Source organism: Penicillium maclennaniae, assembly GCF_028827695.1.
Source record: "Penicillium maclennaniae strain IBT 15551 chromosome Unknown utg000008l:1.0-3552695.0:1.0-3555053.0, whole genome shotgun sequence".
In the NCBI taxonomy this organism is placed as follows: domain Eukaryota; kingdom Fungi; phylum Ascomycota; class Eurotiomycetes; order Eurotiales; family Aspergillaceae; genus Penicillium; species Penicillium maclennaniae.
In genome coordinates, this window is record NW_026623220.1 from 1,798,860 (window position 1) to 1,817,292 (window position 18,433).

General features: G+C 51.2%; 6 protein-coding genes across 6 annotated transcripts; 1 reads left to right on the forward strand and 5 right to left on the reverse strand.

Annotated features, from left to right (window-relative positions):
* Nucleotides 1-935: 935 nt before the first annotated feature.
* N7477_009654 (putative mitochondrial dicarboxylate carrier protein) lies at nucleotides 936-1,998 on the reverse strand (the record flags this gene model as incomplete). Its single annotated transcript, XM_056971315.1, has 2 exons — nucleotides 936-984; nucleotides 1,055-1,998. 2 exons carry the CDS (start codon nucleotides 1,996-1,998, stop codon nucleotides 936-938), a joined length of 993 nt encoding a protein of 330 aa, XP_056818294.1.
* Nucleotides 1,999-5,913: 3,915 nt separating this feature from the next.
* On the reverse strand, nucleotides 5,914-8,263 carry acuF (phosphoenolpyruvate carboxykinase PCK1; the record flags this gene model as incomplete). The annotated part of the gene is made up of 4 exons (XM_056971316.1): nucleotides 5,914-7,257; nucleotides 7,579-7,779; nucleotides 7,860-7,935; nucleotides 7,998-8,263. Coding segments are annotated over 4 exons (1,887 nt in total), but the record flags the coding sequence as incomplete, so codon positions are not given.
* A 3,117-nt stretch (nucleotides 8,264-11,380) lies between these two features.
* Nucleotides 11,381-11,898, reverse strand: N7477_009656 (uncharacterized protein; the record flags this gene model as incomplete). The annotated part of the gene is made up of 2 exons (XM_056971317.1): nucleotides 11,381-11,742; nucleotides 11,802-11,898. 2 exons carry the CDS (start codon nucleotides 11,896-11,898, stop codon nucleotides 11,381-11,383), a joined length of 459 nt encoding a protein of 152 aa, XP_056818296.1.
* A 541-nt stretch (nucleotides 11,899-12,439) lies between these two features.
* N7477_009657 (alpha/beta hydrolase) lies at nucleotides 12,440-13,543 on the forward strand (the record flags this gene model as incomplete). Its single annotated transcript, XM_056971318.1, has 1 exon — nucleotides 12,440-13,543. The coding sequence occupies one exon, from the start codon at nucleotides 12,440-12,442 to the stop codon at nucleotides 13,541-13,543; it is 1,104 nt and encodes a 367-aa protein (XP_056818297.1).
* A 1,125-nt stretch (nucleotides 13,544-14,668) lies between these two features.
* Nucleotides 14,669-15,582, reverse strand: N7477_009658 (PEX11 family protein; the record flags this gene model as incomplete). The annotated part of the gene is made up of 3 exons (XM_056971319.1): nucleotides 14,669-14,831; nucleotides 14,891-15,368; nucleotides 15,516-15,582. 3 exons carry the CDS (start codon nucleotides 15,580-15,582, stop codon nucleotides 14,669-14,671), a joined length of 708 nt encoding a protein of 235 aa, XP_056818298.1.
* An 855-nt stretch (nucleotides 15,583-16,437) lies between these two features.
* N7477_009659 (putative MFS phospholipid transporter (Git1)) lies at nucleotides 16,438-18,290 on the reverse strand (the record flags this gene model as incomplete). The annotated part of the gene is made up of 6 exons (XM_056971320.1): nucleotides 16,438-16,548; nucleotides 16,604-16,874; nucleotides 16,925-17,235; nucleotides 17,293-17,311; nucleotides 17,365-17,963; nucleotides 18,066-18,290. 6 exons carry the CDS (start codon nucleotides 18,288-18,290, stop codon nucleotides 16,438-16,440), a joined length of 1,536 nt encoding a protein of 511 aa, XP_056818299.1.
* Nucleotides 18,291-18,433: the final 143 nt, after the last annotated feature.

Sequence of the window (18,433 nt, forward strand, 5' to 3'; positions counted from 1 at the left end):
AGCTCGAGTATTCCCCTGTTTAACATGATAATGCGAGATGCGCAAACGGATCCTTTTGCGGCACTCTTTGTTACGGCTTTCTTAATCGCAAACTACAAACTCTTAGCCAAGTCACTTCAGTGTCTAATGCAATAAAAGTTATTGTATTAAAAGTAAATTTCCATCAGGCGTAATTGAGATGTCTTGGGATTCTTCAGTTAGTTCACGACGGCGGAAAACACTGTAGTCTCACATTACCGTGGCATTGGGCTCGTTCCAGACACGATACAAGGATGATTGAAGAGGAAGAATGTCTCGACAGGCTTATGAGATTCACGTGGCAAATTCCGCAAAAAAACATATGATGTATTCTCTAGACTAGTCCTACTGAATCAAGAGCAGAGAGTATCAAAAATGACTTGGAATGTACGAAGTAATGCATATTCCAAAAGACACAGAGAGAAACTCGCAGCAAGCAGAAGAAGACAAGGGTGGGGGTATTCGCCTGTCAAGGAAAGTAAGAAACTTGAAAACAGAATTAGAAAATTGGATTCCCGAGGCCCCTTCCTGTGGGGAAGACCGGTATGTCTCGCGGTTCGGCACGTTGATTCTCCCGAGGATGATAGGGAATGGTCGACAATGCCCATCTGCGTCTTTCTCCGGTGATGTGTAAATGCCAAGACGACTAGGTATGGAGCTGCGTGAGTAAGCACTTAGCCTGCGCAGCGGACAAGGATGCGAGTCGTATCCAGATGAAGAACCATAAGAATGAGGTGATAGAAATTCCCAGAATTATACTTGGAGGTTCGGATCATACCCAGATACCCGTTGCGTATTCTCGGATACCCTTTCCTTGCCCGCATGTCGAAGCCTATCGGGACCATAAATGAATGGAGACAACACGTTCAAACTCGCATCCGTGCACACATTCCTTCCATCCCTCGAAATAAGAGCCTCTACTTGGTTATGAGGTTCAAGTAATCAGCAACGATGAGCGTTACCATCCTGCGAATCACGTTAGTTTCAGGTGGAATGAAGAAAAGCAAAAGGGCTAAAAGGCGAGAGGGAGACTCACGCATGAGGAGCGATCCGAACATAATACGTTCCAAAGCCACGATAGAAGCGCATCCATCCCTCTTCTGCGACGACCTTGCGTGCACAGTCCAAAACACCCTTATACGGCACCTGGCCAGTCTTGGGATCCTTCGACTGTTTCTGCAGACGCGTCTTGATGAAATCAAATGGCAATGAGAGGAAACTCGCGAAGAATCCTGCAATCGCACTCGCCGCGAACGTCTGACTTTGCGGGGACAGGTTTGTGTGCTGCTTCAGCTGTGTCTTACTCTCCGCGAAGAACGTCAACTGGCCCATATTCAGCGCCATGGCGCGAATGACCGTTGGCAAGGCTCCCGCCCAGAGTGCCGCGACGCCTTCCGCGCGCGGGATGCGAACGAGAGCGTCAAACACGGATCTGTAGTTTGCGCGAGCTTCGGGAGCTTTCAGGCCGTCGGATTGCATCCGTACGAGGGCCAGGTCGGCCGGGTTTCCAATCATGGCGGCGATACCGCCTGCGGAGAGGCCGGCTGCGGCGCGCTCGGCGAAGGTGACTTTTCGGTCGGCGGCTTCAGCGCGGGCGTTGAGGGTTTTGATGAAGGTGTCGAAGAAGCCGAGACGGGCGGTCGTGTAAACTGCTTGGCGGAGCAGACCGGCTGAGAGGCCGGTGTATAGATCGAGGGCTTTGCCGGAAGCGATGATCTCGCGGGTGATCCCGATGGCTGATGGGCGAGGACCTGTCTTTGCACCTTCGCCGGCGAGTTGAAGGCGGACTTTGACCATGTCGACGGGTTGGATGACGACTGTTGCCGTCATGCCAGCCAGGCCGCCGTTTAGGAAGGGGAGGGCGAGGCGCATGTATGGGCTGTGAAGGATAGTTTGAGGATTCTCGATCGCGGCTTTCGAGGCCTGTTTGGCTGAGACTGCGGCATTGCTGGCGCTTTCTTTCACAGAGTTTGAGGCCATGGTTGGTTTGGTCTGGAGGAGTATGAGGTAGTGTTCGGTGGGAGAGATGAAGAACCGTTAGATTTACCGAGACTTGACTTGACTTTGAATGTCTTGAATGACTCAAAATGGTACGCGTGTTCTCCTGAAACTCTCTGTGGGAGTGACTTTCGATCGAGTGCGAACCGCGGAACCGGATTACGTTCACGTTCAGATGGTACTCGGGAAGGCAGTCACGTCAGATGTTGGGGGGGGGGGCAAGAAGTATGAGGAGTACAAGAATACAAGTCTAGTACAGGGAAGACCAGGAGAGGACTTCCAGGTTGGGGCCTACGCTAGTTCTATATGGAAGTTTCCCCCTCGTCAAAGAGTACTGAGTCCTACCGCGAACAACCGAGGGTGACTTCCGGGGTCATGGCCCTAGGCCCCTTTCGACCCGACCAGTTTACTGTTCCCCGAGGTGGAGACGATCTAGGAGCAGTCTCGATGAGCTTGCGTCTCGAGTCTCAAGCGACTTGCGAATATCGCTGACCCCACCGAGTGGGCCAATGATGCCGATCATGGGTACGAAAACGCGGGGGAAGCTTGTCGTGAACGGGGTTTATTCATTTCTCCTCTAATTGCCTCTTGACCTGTTCATTCGGAATCTTTTGATTCTCTTGAGATGTTATGGAAATTTTTTATATTCGATCTCTGAAATCTACCCTGCCCGTTCTGTGGACGTTGAGATCCATGACTAGTTCACGAGCTAGAATCGGAACCCCACAATCCCCGCGCTAGCCTCTTTCGGGTCCACGAGAACAGTCCGGGAAGCTCATTGTGGTTCTGTCCACACGTTCGGGTTTCCCTCGGATACACTCAAGCTGATCTTTATCTATTCCGGGTTGACTACAACGGGGCTCCTTCCATAAGCACACATCCCATACATCTGGTTATAAACACTACGAAATCAAATAATCGGCCAAGTAGACCACGCCTACCTGCTCTTCCTCAATAATATTCTTCCGCCGCAATCCCAGGCCTATCAAGCCCCACGACAAGAGTGGGTCCAGCACTGACGATATCGACATTTATATGCAGTAACAGCCTCCGACCCCGCCATGTCCAATGGCATCCCCGGGAACTCCAATGGCGGCATATCATTGGGGATGCGCGGGGGCCCGTTTTGTTGAGACGTGGGCTCTATCCCGTCTGGAATCCTCCGATCTCTATCTTCCAACCTGTCTCTTTTCCGCCGATGACCGGCGCTTTGCGACCGGATACCATCCCGGCATGACAGCATGGCAACTTTGTTGCGGCAACGCTCTACCCGAGCTAATGGTGATAGTGGCCACATCCTCGTGGCGCTGAAAGGTCGGAGGACTGCAGTCCGTGGACTCCGTCATGGGGGGGGATACAGCATCGCTGCAGCGATACGCTGGGCTACATATCGGGAGTGGCTCAATTGCAGACACGGCCACGGTCCACAGAAATCCAAAAAGCGAGGGTTTACCGGCTGGACCAATTGGTACGCCCGAAGATAACGGTTTCCTAGACTCCGTCGAAATGCACTGGCCGTACAAACTGTCCTAGTCCCATACAGAGTCGATCAGGTACTCTGCTTACGCCGAGACAACACTACGGCTATCTCCGACGCCCATGTGCATAGTCATCCCCAACAAAGATCCGCCTCAAATTTAACATTCCCACTATACCAATCCAGCTGTCCCTACAGTATCCACCTCCAAGATATCCTCACTCCACCCCTGTCAACCCAATGACCTAGATCCGAGATGTCCATCATCAAAAGCTAATAGAATCCACTCCGACTCAACAATTGCCCCGTCAACCCTCGGGCTAGATTCTCCTCCGCGGAAAGACTCTTCGGCAACCGGGGCCTCGTATTCCTGCAACCCGACAGGATCCCGGCATGCAGAGTCGGGAGCGGGTGTATTCCGTCGGCAAAGTGGAGCGGATGTCTTGACGGGAGGTGGAGACCATTTCGGCAATCAACATGGTACATGGGGGTTTTGTGGGGGTAAGTGTAGTTTATCATGCATTCGGTAGAAAATTATCATACCTTCACATCAAATCTTCTACAGTCAGTGAAAAGAGATCTTCCTCCCACGGACACATCATCTGGCCAGTTTCTCGAAACGTAGCTAGGGCCGACCGAAGTCACACCCAACTCAGCTATAGACACCGTGGCTCTCCCTAGGAATAAGGGACACTTTAACGATCAACCCGGATAACAGGCTCCAAATGCCCCTCACTCCACCCAGCCTTTCTCAAGATCTTACATAGAATCTCCTTCTTCCCCAAAAGCATACTGCCCTCCATTCTCAAACTCAAGCTCCTCAAGCTCATTCTTCACACGCGTGTATTCTTCGCATAACTCTCGATCACCCAGGGAAACCCTCTTGACACCAAAGAAGATTCCTCAAGGCCAAACACCCGTCAACTATGAGATAGGTATTCAATCGTAATTTCCCATTTCTGCCAGCCTCATGAGCCGCGTCGAATCTTCCATATCCTGGCTTTGAAAAAGCGACGCGTTCTAGAACATCCATTTCACCGTGATCGGTGAATTGCGCGTGCGTGAGGGCATTGCGTGCTTATGGGATAGAAGAAGGGTGGATTTCAATGTCGATGTCGAGGAGTCTTTCACTTCGTAGAATTTTAGAGGCCATAAGAGATTCTAGGGTTCGAATTTTGTTCTTATGTTGAGTGGAATGCAGGAATTGAGCAGGCGCCTACACAATGGGAGAGGTCTATCGGGTAATGGTCAGATATTTGTAAGAGTAGCTTCACGTTTGGAACAGATCGTACTTTGGCCACGACTGTTGGAGTTGGATGAAAGCTAAACACTAAGAAGAGCCAAGGTGATAAAACGAGGACGCGACCTAGACAGAATTTCGAATCCCTTGTGATGATGGAGGTTATCTAGATCTTTTCGTGGGAACTGACGGTCATTATAAAAACCCCGATAAAATGCCAGGGAGCTGGGGTGATATGAGGGGTCGTCCAAGTCAAACAAGGACTAGGATTGTCGTATGTAGATGCGATAAGTACGAGCGCAGGGGTCAGGAACTCATTCGTGGATGTGAATGGGGCACTCTATGTTTGACCTTTGGCCTCAATTAACTACAATCGAAGTCATACTTTCGCAGGTGAACCTGTATCATTCTTTCTTGACACATTTTACTTGTCTCACCGTAAAACTTCATCAAACATTGCCGGAAAGAAAATGATTAAGAGGGCGAAATGTAGTAGATACTTCTTAACGCACGAAAAACATGTCTCTGTATATACTTTCGGCCAGAGTGAGGCACCCATAATACAGCCAACGTCGATCGGTGCCAATATGCTTTCAGCTCATGAAGTGGGTAGATTTAATTGACTTTTACAGATCATGGTATATGGAAGGTACAGCATCTAGATGACCTCCAGCGGCTGTTGACAGTTTTTCCGGGTCACATTGCAAGACAGTCTCAAGTCCCCCAGGGGTCAAATTGTTGAACGTCCTACTAAAGACCTTCAAGAACATACTCAGTCGTCACCTTCACGTGACAATGACAATAATTCTAGCGAAGAAAAAATTACGAATAATCTTGTACGCATATACGGGAAGAGAAGATCGAACAAGTCATGAATATCTGATTTCATTTTGTTTATCGTGAGGGGATATCTAGAGAGTATCTCCGATAGAGCCAATCGTCAACATGTCCGTAATGGGCAAGATACATAGTGTGAAGAAAAGGAAAAGTAAAGGGAAAAAGAAACAACCCAAATCGGGAGACCGGGGTAACAAGACCCCGCACGCTCGTCCCGATACAAGTGGCGGGGATAAATGTCCAATTTAAAGATCATCACAGCAAAAGCAAACGCAGCACGCCATGCAAATGACTCAAGTGAAAGCACAAAACAAGAATGCCGATTTTAAGAACATCCGATCCCTTACTTGGTCTTGGGAGCGGCAGCTAGGACCTCGGGGGTGGCCTCATCGGAGTACTTCTTGAAGTTCTCGTTGAAGAGGTTGCCGAGCTTGTTGACCTCATCCTCGAAGGAGGTGGAGGCGGTCCAGCTCTTCTTGGGGTTAAGGAGCTCGTCGGGGACACCGGGGCATGTCTTGGGGACGGGCAGGTTGAAGACGTCGTAGGTCTCGTACTCGGCGTGGGCGAGCTCGCCGCTGTGGATGGCGTCCAGGATGGCACGGGTGTACTTGAGGGGGCAGCGCTTGCCGCCGGTAGTGGCACCGGCACCAACCCAGCCGGTGTTGAGCAACCAGGCATTGGCCTTGTGCTCCTTGATCTTCTCGGCGAGCATAGAGGCGTACTTCATGGGGTGCAGAGCCAAGAAAGGTTGGGCGAAGCAGGAAGAGAAGGTAGCCTGGGGCTCGGTGACACCGTCTTCGGTACCGGCCATCTTGGAGGTGTAACCGGAGATGAAGTGGAACATGGTCTGCTCGGGGGTGAGCTTGGAGATCGGGGGCAGAACACCGCGGGCATCACAGGTCAACAGGATGATGTTGGAGGGGTGGTTGTCGGAAATACAGGGGATCTTAGCGTTCTCGATGTACTCGATGGGATAGGCGCAGCGGGTGTTCTCGGTCAAAGTGGTGTCATCGTAGTCGACAACACGGCTGATGGGGTCGAAGACGACGTTCTCGAGGACGGAACCAAACTTGATGGCGTTGAAAATATCAGGCTCCTTCTCGGCGGAGAGACCGATGCACTTGGCATAGCAGCCACCCTCGATGTTGAAGACACCGGTGTCGGTCCAGCAGTGCTCGTCATCACCGATAAGCTTGCGCTTGGGGTCAGCAGACAGAGTAGTCTTGCCGGTACCGGACAGACCGAAGAAGACGGTGACATCGCCCTTCTCACCCTCGTTGGCGGAGGAGTGGAGGGTCAGCACGTTGTGCTTGATGGGCATCTCGTAGAAGAGGACAGTGAAGACACCCTTCTTCATCTCACCGGCATACTCAGTACCGAGAATAACCATCTCCTTGTCGGCGAAGTTAATGGCGACGGAGGTGGCAGAGGTCATACCCTCAGTGAAGCGGTTGGCGGGGAAAGAACCGGCATTGTAGATAACATAGTCGGGGTGGAAGTGCTCGAGCTCCTCACGAGTCGGGCGGATAAGCATGTTACGCATGAAGAGAGCATGGTAGGCACGGGCACAGACAACACGAACACTGATACGGTAGCGCTCATCCCAACCGGCGTAACCATCGATAACGTAGATGCGGTTACGGGTGTTCAGGTAGTCGACAGCACGCTCACGGTTAATGCGCCACACCTGATAGGTTCGTTAGTGATGACGTCATGTGAATGGACAGCCGAGGCAGCGGGGAAAGCCGTGATGAAAGCCGAAGGAAGGGGGAAAGATAAAACAATGCAGGGAAAGAATGCGTCAGAGAAGGCAAAGCAGATCAGGAAAGAATCGAAGTCGGTTGCACCAATTGCCCGAAAAAGCTTGACACCCCGGTTGCATATGCAAGGGATCCCAGGGTGGAGCTGCGCATCGGGCCATCTGCAAGGGCAACTCGACCAACGTAGACTAGCCACAAATGCACGGCAAATATCACGCATAGATAACGAGAGACAAGATGGAACTTACATCAGCAGTCATGGGCTTGTTAACGGGTCCCCACCAAATGTTGTGTTCTGATGACTCCTCCTTGACGATACGCTTGTCTGACGGAGAACGACCAGTCTTCGCGCCGGAGTAAGCGCTCAAAGCACCGCTTGAGGTCATGGCGGTACCAGTCTCATATACGAGGGCATCTTCATAGAGGGCCGAGACGGCGGGGTTGGCAATCTACGAGGATAGTTAGTGATGAATCGTCACAAGAGAGACACGAGACCACGAGCAAGTCTCGTATGCCAGAGGGATCTTACAATGGCGACACGGTCATAGTCAATGTGAGCGGTCTCATGGAGCTCCTCCTCGAGCTCAGTGTGACCCTTGCCAGGCCTAGAGGGGGAAAGTGTGGTTAGCGACGATGAGGTGGGAAGGAACAAGAGAAGAGGACGTACTGGACACCACCAGGGTGCAGGGCAGTACGGTTCACAGATGTGGCAACCATGTTTCTGAGTGAAGTAGAGTGATAATTGTTATTGCGTTGTTTCGCGATTTGCTGTTGAATGAAATCTGCTTTCAAAGGACCAGGAGAGTCGGGGCGAGCGGGGGGGTATATAATCCTTTCCAGCAGGGGACATCGTGACGGTAGATTTGGTATGAAGGAGGTTCTCGTCCTGTTTTTCTCCACAGTTCCACGGGTGATGTCGGGGCAGAGGGCCGAGCTGAAGCGGACACGCGGTTGGTGATGGATGAAGCGTTGCCGTGGGTTGCAAATGCCTGTGGGCGGAGTCCGAATTGACCCGAAACGGATGTGGACACGAACTGTACCCGGAGCGACGAGGGTCCGGGTTTGGAGCCTGGCGAGGGGCAGAAACGTCGTTGATACAGATCGTGTATTATTGACCTTGATATAGAGGTTCTGGACCAGCCGAATTATGATATTCTCGATTGTAAGTTGCGATAGTTAAAAGAAATCGCGAGACTAGTATGACGACTCCGCCAGCTTTATCCTTTCCCCCGCAAACCCTGTAGAAAGTGATTGTCTTGTGAATCACCATTCTCAGTATAATTCAAAGTCAAACGACTCACGGACGACAGGAATGACGCGAAAATGACTTCACCAGTGAGGCCTTTTTTGCAGTATAAAACTTGGTCCAAACTGTTTTAGTTCCGCCTCAAATCGCGGGGGAGCTGACATAATCGTAGATCCTCGGTTTAGCTGGCTTTCTTGCCGGTTTTGGTTATTTCCATTCTCTCCATCGGCTTCCCTAGCCCCGAAATCAATTCGGAATGATCCATTTGACCGTATGAATTGGAAATTTTTTGCCCGATGACGACTAGCCGGCTGAGAAGGTCGGAACGACAGGACAGGATCTACTCCAATAACGGCGATTAGCCAGCCGAGGATGATGCACACGCGAAATGGTTCGCGGCGGTCTCGGCCAATCACATGCCCCACATTATGAGGTTCCAAGAATGATCGGGTGGGCAGAAGATATTCCCGCTGGGTCTCTTTGGGTCCTTCGCGCCTTGTCTGGACTTTTACGCAAATAGGATCGTCCTCTTTTTCCCGGTGGTACCTGACCAACGCCGAACTCCATTCAGGACCCATGCATGCCGCAGGGTATGTGTTACGATACTATTATCGGTTTCGGACCAGCATTGAGGCATTTCGAGGATTCCACAGACATTAGACCGCCCATTCGGAATTCCCAGTGATTTTCGTTCGACTTGTCCCGCTTTGCCACGGCCCGGTCTAGCATGTGTCTATTGAAGACCGGCTTCATCATCACGACCCCAGATCCTCTATTCTCGGGTGGCTAGCGGCGGATCCCGACTCGGGTACGGCCTCGGGAAGGCGAGAAGGGGCTTGTCTATTTTCAGGATCCTGCCTCCTTTGTGAATCCATTCCATGTTGCGCGATTTGTTTCAAGCGGGTTACGTAGCCAATATTGATTCTAAAGCCCCTGCCATTCAGCTGATCATCGCCGTTCCATTGCGCGTGACTGGCGTATAGTTGCTGGGTGATGAGTCTGGAACTATGTAGGCTTTGTATTTCCCTCAGCCCAAATGGAGTAAGGGTGGAGAAGGGTTCACCCCCTGTCTCTCCACAAAAGACGGGATGGTGTATTGTACAGGGATCACATACTTTGAGAGTCTGATAGAAGACCTTTCGGGATTTCCCCTTATCTCGACCACTGGGGGCACCCCGGTATTGTGCCTCTCCGGGTCAACGTTCATCAACATGGGTGTTTTGGGTCTTCATCTATCGCCAATCACGGTGAAACTCTGCTTCCTAATTCACCCGTGATAGAGATTCTAGTCTCTGTCTCGAGGCCGAGACCTATCAGAAGGCGGTCTGCCCGACCAGCGCGCGTTTTGAAACGGCCTGGGCCGTAGCGCGGAAAAGGGGATGGAAGGTCGCTCTGCCTCCTAAATTCCCCGATCCAACATGCAGGACGTCATCTTCCTGACCAGTCCCGAATCTTTTACCGATCTCACAACTCGCTGGCAAATGCCCCGAGCCACCTACACCTATTCCCGTTCCCTTGGCGTCTTGGCCATCTGGGGAAGCTGTCGCGTGGTCTTCGGATGCGGGGTTTAGCGTGGGCGGTTGATCTGTTTGCACTCGGCTCGGTTGTATGCTCTCATCGTCTACCTTGTTACGGTCTGCTGCGTCTCGATTACCTGCTTCCAATACCGAAGTTGTCCGACGGTACTCCGTTTTTCGACTGGCTCGGCAATCCCTGCTTGGGTGCTTAGAATTGGGGAACTCAGCCCCTGAGGTGCTATTTATGGATCTATTGTGCCCCTCCGCTTTGGGACCCGATGCTTAGTTCACTGTTGACTTCTAGCTAAGGTCTTCTGATCGTTTTCATGAAACAGCTGCTGGCCTTGTGATCGTTTTTCCTGCCCTACTGGCCCCTTTTCAACGGCCCACTGTCCTTTGCCGAAATGCATTAATTAGCGATATCGGAGCTTTTTGATATTTCTAAGCGACCCGCATGATCAAGGTAAGGCCGAGGACGGAATCTTATTTTGATCATGTGCAATCGTTGTCCTATGCGAAGAGCTTCTGGCATCTACGACTTATTAATGATAACATAAGAAGTGTCACACATGCAGGTACCTCTTGGTAGAAACCAAGCGAGCCATTAGGTCCAAGGATGTGTCATGCAGCCTGGTTTCATAAGGCCTGTATAAATCACACCTAAGCGTGTTATTATCCTTGGTTCTCCCTAGTTACGTGTCCCCGTCCATGATTCAACGTACACAGGTCCTGCGCCCGTCCATGACTCATGTTCTGTTCACCATATACCATTATCATAGCTTCAAATACCAACATGGAGCTACTCACGTCACCGTTCAACTTACTTATATTTAACTAATATATACGCACCACACAACTTCAAAAAAAGCAAACCCCTCGGCATCATGAGAAATCCATGCTGACAAACCAGCATTACTTGAGCGCAGAGGACCTTGTGTTGGGACTATGGTAATAATATCCTAGAAATGGAATTGGGATAATATGCTTCAATACAAAGCTAACATTTGTTGAAATCTCGGCTGTAACGCTCTTGCAGTCTGTCTCCAACATCAGACAATGTGATGTTCAATTCGGGACCCCTCAGCAAGGCCTGAATAATACCGACATGGTCGAGTCTGCGCACACGTTTCCATATCCTTTGAGAATAAAATCGACAATTATCTGAAGGTCATCACAAGCAGCATTCCATCAAGGTTGTATTCACATAAACGAATATACAATTTGGAAAAAAGTGTGCACGTGAAGGCACCCCTGCAGCCGATCTTACATGATCCCAGTATATACACATCACCATAAAACGATTCCATCCTGAGTAGCTCCTTCCTCCTTCCACTTCTCAAGCAACGCTTTCACACCGTCGGTCGCAGACTTGGCATAGCCTGGGCCAGGAGGGGTCGCATTGGGGTCGGGCTTCTTAGCGGGATCACCCGCGATCCAAACCACCGGATCCACATTACTTCCAGCACAAGCCTCGTAGAACTGCTCAATGTCTTCGAGGGAATAACCCCGACCGAAGATCACTGCGCGTGGAGGTGTGCTGTAATCATGAGTGCCAACGCCGTTGTTATCGGAAGACTGGGGATCACGTCCTGCCAGGAGCTCGGGAATTTCTTTTAAGGCAGCTTCATTGGTTTGAATGAAATGGACCACTTATATATTGTAAGATGGCTTCGGGTTACGGATATCTGATCATTGAGCTGGCACGCACCTTCGTAGTCGGGTTTCAGGAAATTCGACACACCCCCTCCTATAGCTGCGTTCTTGCCACACAGAACAACAGGTAGGGGCTTTGGTAGTGTTGACATGGCTCTGCTTAGGAAACCTGGTCGTTGGAGAGCTCTATGCAGTGGCGAAGGTCGAAACATGAGGTCGAAGTTTCGCGAGGTGCTCCCGCGATACCCCGCAAATTATGCTCAGCCTTGCTTATTGATACGAAGAATTAGCTGGTGCGGGCACACCCGGTGTTGACTTTCAGGCGTGCTAACTTTCAGATCTTGAGTCGATGTTAGTGTTATAGATGTTAACGTATGTGGAATGTGGTGAACGAAGTGGGCTCTAAGCTTTAAGTGATATCCGCCTTTATCCCACCGACACAATTTGTCAGATATCTATTGCTTAGAAGCAGGTGCGCAAAACTTCCTCACATCCTTACATCACCATCCCTGATACAATTTGCTTATTTTCAAATAAATGAGAGTCGCCGAAATCGACTTCGATCACAGGAATGCACCTGCGGAATCCTCTGGCGCTGACCACTTCCATACGTCATCCGGGACTCTCGCCCTTGTATAAACCCAACAAGAAATATCTTCAAGCAAACATGCGAATAGTATCTCAAGCTCAGCAATGGCATCATATCCAGGACCAACCGCCCGCGATGTCCTTTTCAAAGAGGCCCGCAAATACCGCAGTCTGAACTCCATCATCTCATGGCTGGACCGCTACATAGCGTTCCCATTACCGCCGCGTCCCTCATTGATTCTCACAATCCCATGCAAAACCAGCAAAGTACCAGGCGAAATCCAGCTCTACTTCTTCACTGCCCCGGTAGAGTCAACCGACGGGAGAGCAGATGTTCTATCCGCAAAACGACCCGTTCTCGTGAATTTCCACGGCGGCGGGTTTTCCATCGGCCATCCCTTGGATGATTCGCGATGGTTCGCAGCCGTGCTGCACGCTCATCCAGGCGCGGTGGTAGTGAGCGTGGGCTACCGACTTGCCCCCGAGTATCCTTTCCCCGTCGGAATCGAAGATGGAACCGATGCGATTCTTTGGCTTTGGGAGAACGCCGTCAAATATAACCTCGACCCGGACCGATTCGCAATCAGTGGGTTTAGCGCCGGCGGGAATCTAACATTCACCGTTCCGCTCAGGTTACATGAAGAGCTGGAGAAGCGACAAGTTGCGAAAACAGTGCGCTTGGCTGGTATCGTGGCGTTTTACCCACCGGTCGACTGGACGAAAACGCGCGATGAGAGAGATGCTACGAACCCTATCGCGGCTCAAAAGTCTATGGTCCCCCAGTCTGCTTTGAAGTTCTTTGATGCTTCGTACTTGGCTCAGGAGAATTTGCCTCGGAAGCCTGGTACGGATGAGATTGATACCGCGGATCCATATCTTTCTCCGGGATTGACTCCCCCGTATCTTTTACTGGCGGCATTTCCACCGATGGTTGCAATCTACACATGCGGCTGGGATCAGTTGCTCGTGGAAGGGAACAAATTTCGAGAGAGGCTGCAGAGGTTCGTCGATGAAGGGGCGATGACTCATGTCGGGGGAATGGAGATTGAAGGGGTGATTCATGGGTTTGATAAGAGACCTTGTTTCTTCACAGGAAATCCGAAGAGGGATCTGATGTATGGGGATGCTTTGAAGCAATTGGAAGTCATGTGGGAGGTTAAGGATCTATCTCAGGGATCTAGTTTGTCAGAACATTCTAGTCATTCATAGTCGACCGCAATTCTCCGAGTTTGTTTCCATCCGTTGCTTTTGGTACTTGTGCACCGAGCATTGCAGGGTGTGGATAATTCAGATTATACAGTATAATATTGTCGCGTCTAGTTCATCCTATAGTTAGTCGGGAGCCTCCTCGCAAAATATCAAGACCATGACTAACCCTTAGTATGAATCTCCAACCCAGTCCACAGTCCAACTAAGCGCAAAGAACGCTCATCAGACCTGCTCAGAGCTTCAAAAGTCGTCGCACAACGAAACCCAAACTGCGATACCCGACGCCGACATCCAAAGCGGGGCGTGCCCCTCTAGGCGGGGTAAACAGTCACTTAATTTTCATTTCTCACGCTGACCATCTCTCTCCTTTTCACTCGCCTACTCTGTTGATAATCCTACGCTACTAATCAACTACAGTTCCAAGGTATGTTCCCTGCGCATACACTCCACGTCGAACACCTACCAGATCTCCCCGTGGAACCCACGATCTCTGACCCGGCGATAGATCCACAACCAAACGATCACTATGTCCGGACACCCCAGTTGCCCTAAGTGCAGTGCCCCCGTCACTGGCGGCAAGAGCTGCGGTTCATGTGGAGCGGTTCGTGATCTTTGATTCTATCAAGGTACTCAGGCTAACGGTATCTAGACTTGTCCTGTCTAAACGAGGCTTCCCCGTTACGCTATAAGCACTGGGAGCGAAAGATGGCGAGGAGTCAGGATGAATGTTAGAAAGCTGGGTTGATGAGATATCGGACTGATATCCAAAGGAGAGTTATGATGAAGCGGCGTGCTGGCGACCAAGGGTCCCGACAATTGATAGTTTCTTTTAAATTACACTTTGTTTGCAAACACATTTGCACACACATCCCATGTAGGCGGATTTTGGAAAAGGTAGACACATAAGATTTGATATATACGAGAATAGCCCGAAAAGAGGCAGTCACACATCTTTAGTACCAAGAAGAAGTCACACATTCATGCAACCCGGATATAAAGGCAAAGCCCCAGGCGGGCAAGAGATGTCCTCTTGCAACAAATGGGTTGTAGAGAAACCCAGTTCCTCTTCGAATCAGCTTTAGAGAGCTGGATCTTCGCTCACATTCAGGATAATACGCCGGCTGCTTATGCGGTCTTGCGCCACTGGGACCAGACACCGATAAGCGAGCTGACGGTACCGGCGATACCGACCAGGCCATCATCGAGGGCGACGAGACCCAGGGCCGAGACCGGGGCGGTCAGGTCGCACAGGTCAGAGAGAAGCTGTATCCGGGCGGCAGCGCGCTCCCTGTGAAACATATTAGCATTCAATAGAGCTCTCGTGAGTGAGTAGGAGGCAAAACGTACTTCTCGATCTTCTTAGCCTCAACAACACCCTCGCCCTCCTTACGGTCGACGGTCTTCTCCTTCTCCTGCAGACGGAAGAGGGTATAGAGACCGGCAAGAGCACTGCAGAGCAGACCGGCACCCCAGGCGCGGTAGGCGCTCTCTTGCAGACGTTTAGCGGACTCCAGCTTGCGGAAGCCGATGGCGTCGACCACGGTGACCGCGTCGAGGGTCAGGTAGCCGGCGTAACCGAGCTGGCGACCGACAGCCAGATAGCGGAGGACGGGGTCGACGATGCTCTTGTTATCGAGGGCGACGGAAGCGGCCTTGAGGTGCTCAAGGAACTTGCCGATACGCATGATCTTGCGCGTGGTGCCGAACTGCTTCTTGACGGCATTGTAAGGGTCGATTTCGGACTGAGGGCGGTTGGTGCGGTACAGGTACCAAGCATAGAAGCGGGAGAAGTATTGCAGTGTGCGGAGGAGCTTGTCGCGACCGACTGGATGGAAATTCGGGTTAGCTTAGCTGAGGATCTGGGTAGGGGGTGGTTGGGTTTGTTGGGCATCGGCCAGTGGCTGTCGGACTTTTGTGTACGGGTCGCAGCGGCCTTGGGTGTCTGGTTTCAATATAGAGAGATGGCACGTACCAGTAGTCGCGACGAAGCGCAGCCAGTGCGCCAGAGCTGGATGATAGACGAGGGCGTCGGCGACCATGGTGACGTTCAATTCCCGATCACGAGAGCTTCGATCTGTCGGCGGAGTGCGAGACCCGAAGATAGAGCAATCCAAAGAGGGATGGGAAAGAGATGAGTAAATAGAGAAGTGAAATGCAACTAAAGCAGACGATGGCAGACGCCAAAGGTTTGAGAGTCGGTAATTGACCGGCGTATGGAGCCGCGGATAGCAGACCTCGGCTGATGCGGAGATTCCCCAGGCCCGTTTTGTTCCCGTGTCGTCACGGATTCCGTCTCGTGCCCTTTCATGTGAAATGCTTGTTTTTTTACTCTATCCATTTGACTGTCTCCTAATGGTTTCTGGAAATCAAGATTGAATTAAAGGGGACTCTCCATGTTCCCGAGAAACTTTCCGATATATTTTCGTCTACAAGCAAATCGCACTACTGACCCCGGATCGGGCCACACTTTCGCGGGGTGCGATAAGAGAACAAATGCCTGCACTATTAATATCATGGCATGCTACTATCATAGGCTATCTTACACGTAGCAAAAGTATCAGATCATGCAGAAATGCTGTGGCCTAGTCAGACCTCTGGCAGATTAGCACTAGAAATGCTCTCTTCAGAGTTGCAACTGTTCACTGGGGCTGGCATTTGGTTTGAAAGTGTCGCATAGGCTCACGCAGTGCAAAGTCAACATCATTTCTCGGGTCGTTGCAAGGTCTCATCAATCGTCATTTGGCTGGAAAATGCCATGAGTTAGCGCATGGGGAGTCGTATACATTAGATGTAGGGTAGAGGCCGCCGATATGGCGCAGATAAATTAATGAAGCGAGTGGAGCTCCGAGTCCTGCGGCAAAAGGGAAGCAAATGGGATCAAAGGGCCTGTCAATTTACTCTTGGTCAGCGCGGATGGCTTGGCCCGCCTTGCCCATGGTTGAGATGTCGTAGCCATTCTCGGCCAAAAATGCACGAAACTTGGAATCTTCCTTGATGATTGTATCCTGGAGAGTGTGAGTAGGATCTTTCATCCTGTTGACATCAAGATGAAAGACTTACCTGGTTGATCTGCGGAAGTAGGAAGTAGGCCAAAAAGGCACTGAAGATGCACAGAGCACTTGATACGAAGAAGGGATCCTGGCCAGCGCGAACCGCATTTGGGGCATTCTTAATAATGATTGGGAAGACGTAGGTGCCAACGAAAGCTCCAATCTTGCCAATAGCCGCAGCGTATGAGTAGTACTGGCCACGAATTGCGGTAGCGCTGGTCTTGGCTGCACACAGACCGATGTTGTCGCCGGGGCCGAATTCGCCGAGCGCAAGGAAGATACTACTCGAGTCAGGTACGAGGCATGCCCATCGAACTGCGATGTAACTGACCCGTAAACGACTACAAAAGCAGCCACGTTCTTTGCCGTCGCAAGATAGGCGTAGCATCCAGACATGATGAAACCGACAATTCCCTGGAGAAGGACACCAATGGCGAGGGTGTTTCGAGGGCCCATCCAGTCGCTTGCAAAGGCCCCGAGAGCAGAACCCGGGATGTAGAAAAGGTAGGTCAGGGTGGTCCAGCCAAAAGTCTTCCACAAAGGCGCATCGCTACCGATGATGATGTCTAGCCACTTGGAGGAGTAGAGCCCAAACGAATAAGAGGAAAAGTCGTAAATAAACCAGATCAAAGAGACCGTCGCCTATATTACATTAGCTCGGATTGTTCGAAGGGGAAGTCGTAAAGGGGAATGCCGTACCAGACGCATCCAATAGAACCTGCAGGATGTTAGCAATCTGCCTGCGAAGCGGGAGATCGTCAACCAACTCACTTGATGATTAGCCACAGCGGGAATTTGTGCATGCGCTGGCGATCGAATTCCTCGGGCTCATTCATCTTGCCCCGTAGATAAATCAGACTCAAAGGAGGGATGACCCCCAGGCCTAGAGCCACACGCCAGGCAGCACGCAAATGATCCTCAGTAAAGATCAGAACCAGAATCATAGGCACAAGAGCGGAAACGACGAAGCCGAAATCGATCTGGAAATTGGTGAACATGATGAACCATCGATTACGGTGGCCCTCCTTGAGCTCGCCAGTGTTCTCGGCACATGCGACGGATCCAGCAGGATACTCGCCTCCAATGCCAACGCCAATGAAGAAACGATAAGCCGTGAGGGCAGCAAGCATGCCATAGGTGCTACCGTGGTAGCCATAGGAGCCAGCACAGAGAGCCGCGAAGAGAGTCAGGATGACGGTCGAAATCATTAGAGACCACTTGCGAGACCAATGGTCACTAGTGTATCCAAAGACCAGCATACCGACAACTGTACCAGCGAAAGCAATAGAAGAGACATTTTGACTGGCAGAGGAGTTGGCATAGGCCGTGGGGTAAATCTTGCTCAGCATGGTGTTCACCTGGCCAATAACCTTTCCAGGTTGTTAGTATCACCGATCCACAAAATAGTATGAAATTCGAGGCACATGGCTGTGGCCCCGTTGCAGGTGAAAAGATCAACAAGGAACACATACTCCATTCAAGTAGCCGTCCGAGAAGAGACCAGCACCACAAGCAATGGTGGGCCAGCTGCGTTCCCATCGGCCCTTCGAGGGGTCCTCCAGCGGCGGGACATCGAGGGAAGCCCTGTCGAGTGGGTCAGGACCCTTATCCTCGTATGAGGTGGGTTCCACTTTGGTAGTCATTGCAACGGATCTCATGTAGTAGCGGGCGTCGATGAGGACCTCCAGCTTGGGCATTCAGCGAACGAAAGTATGAAAATCAGAGCGAGGGATCTCACCTGGATGCGCGAGAGTTTGCAATTGTGATGGCCAAGGTAGACGCAGGAGTCAGGACGTTGTACCACTCGACGTAGTGCAGATCACTAGTACGCAGGACTGAG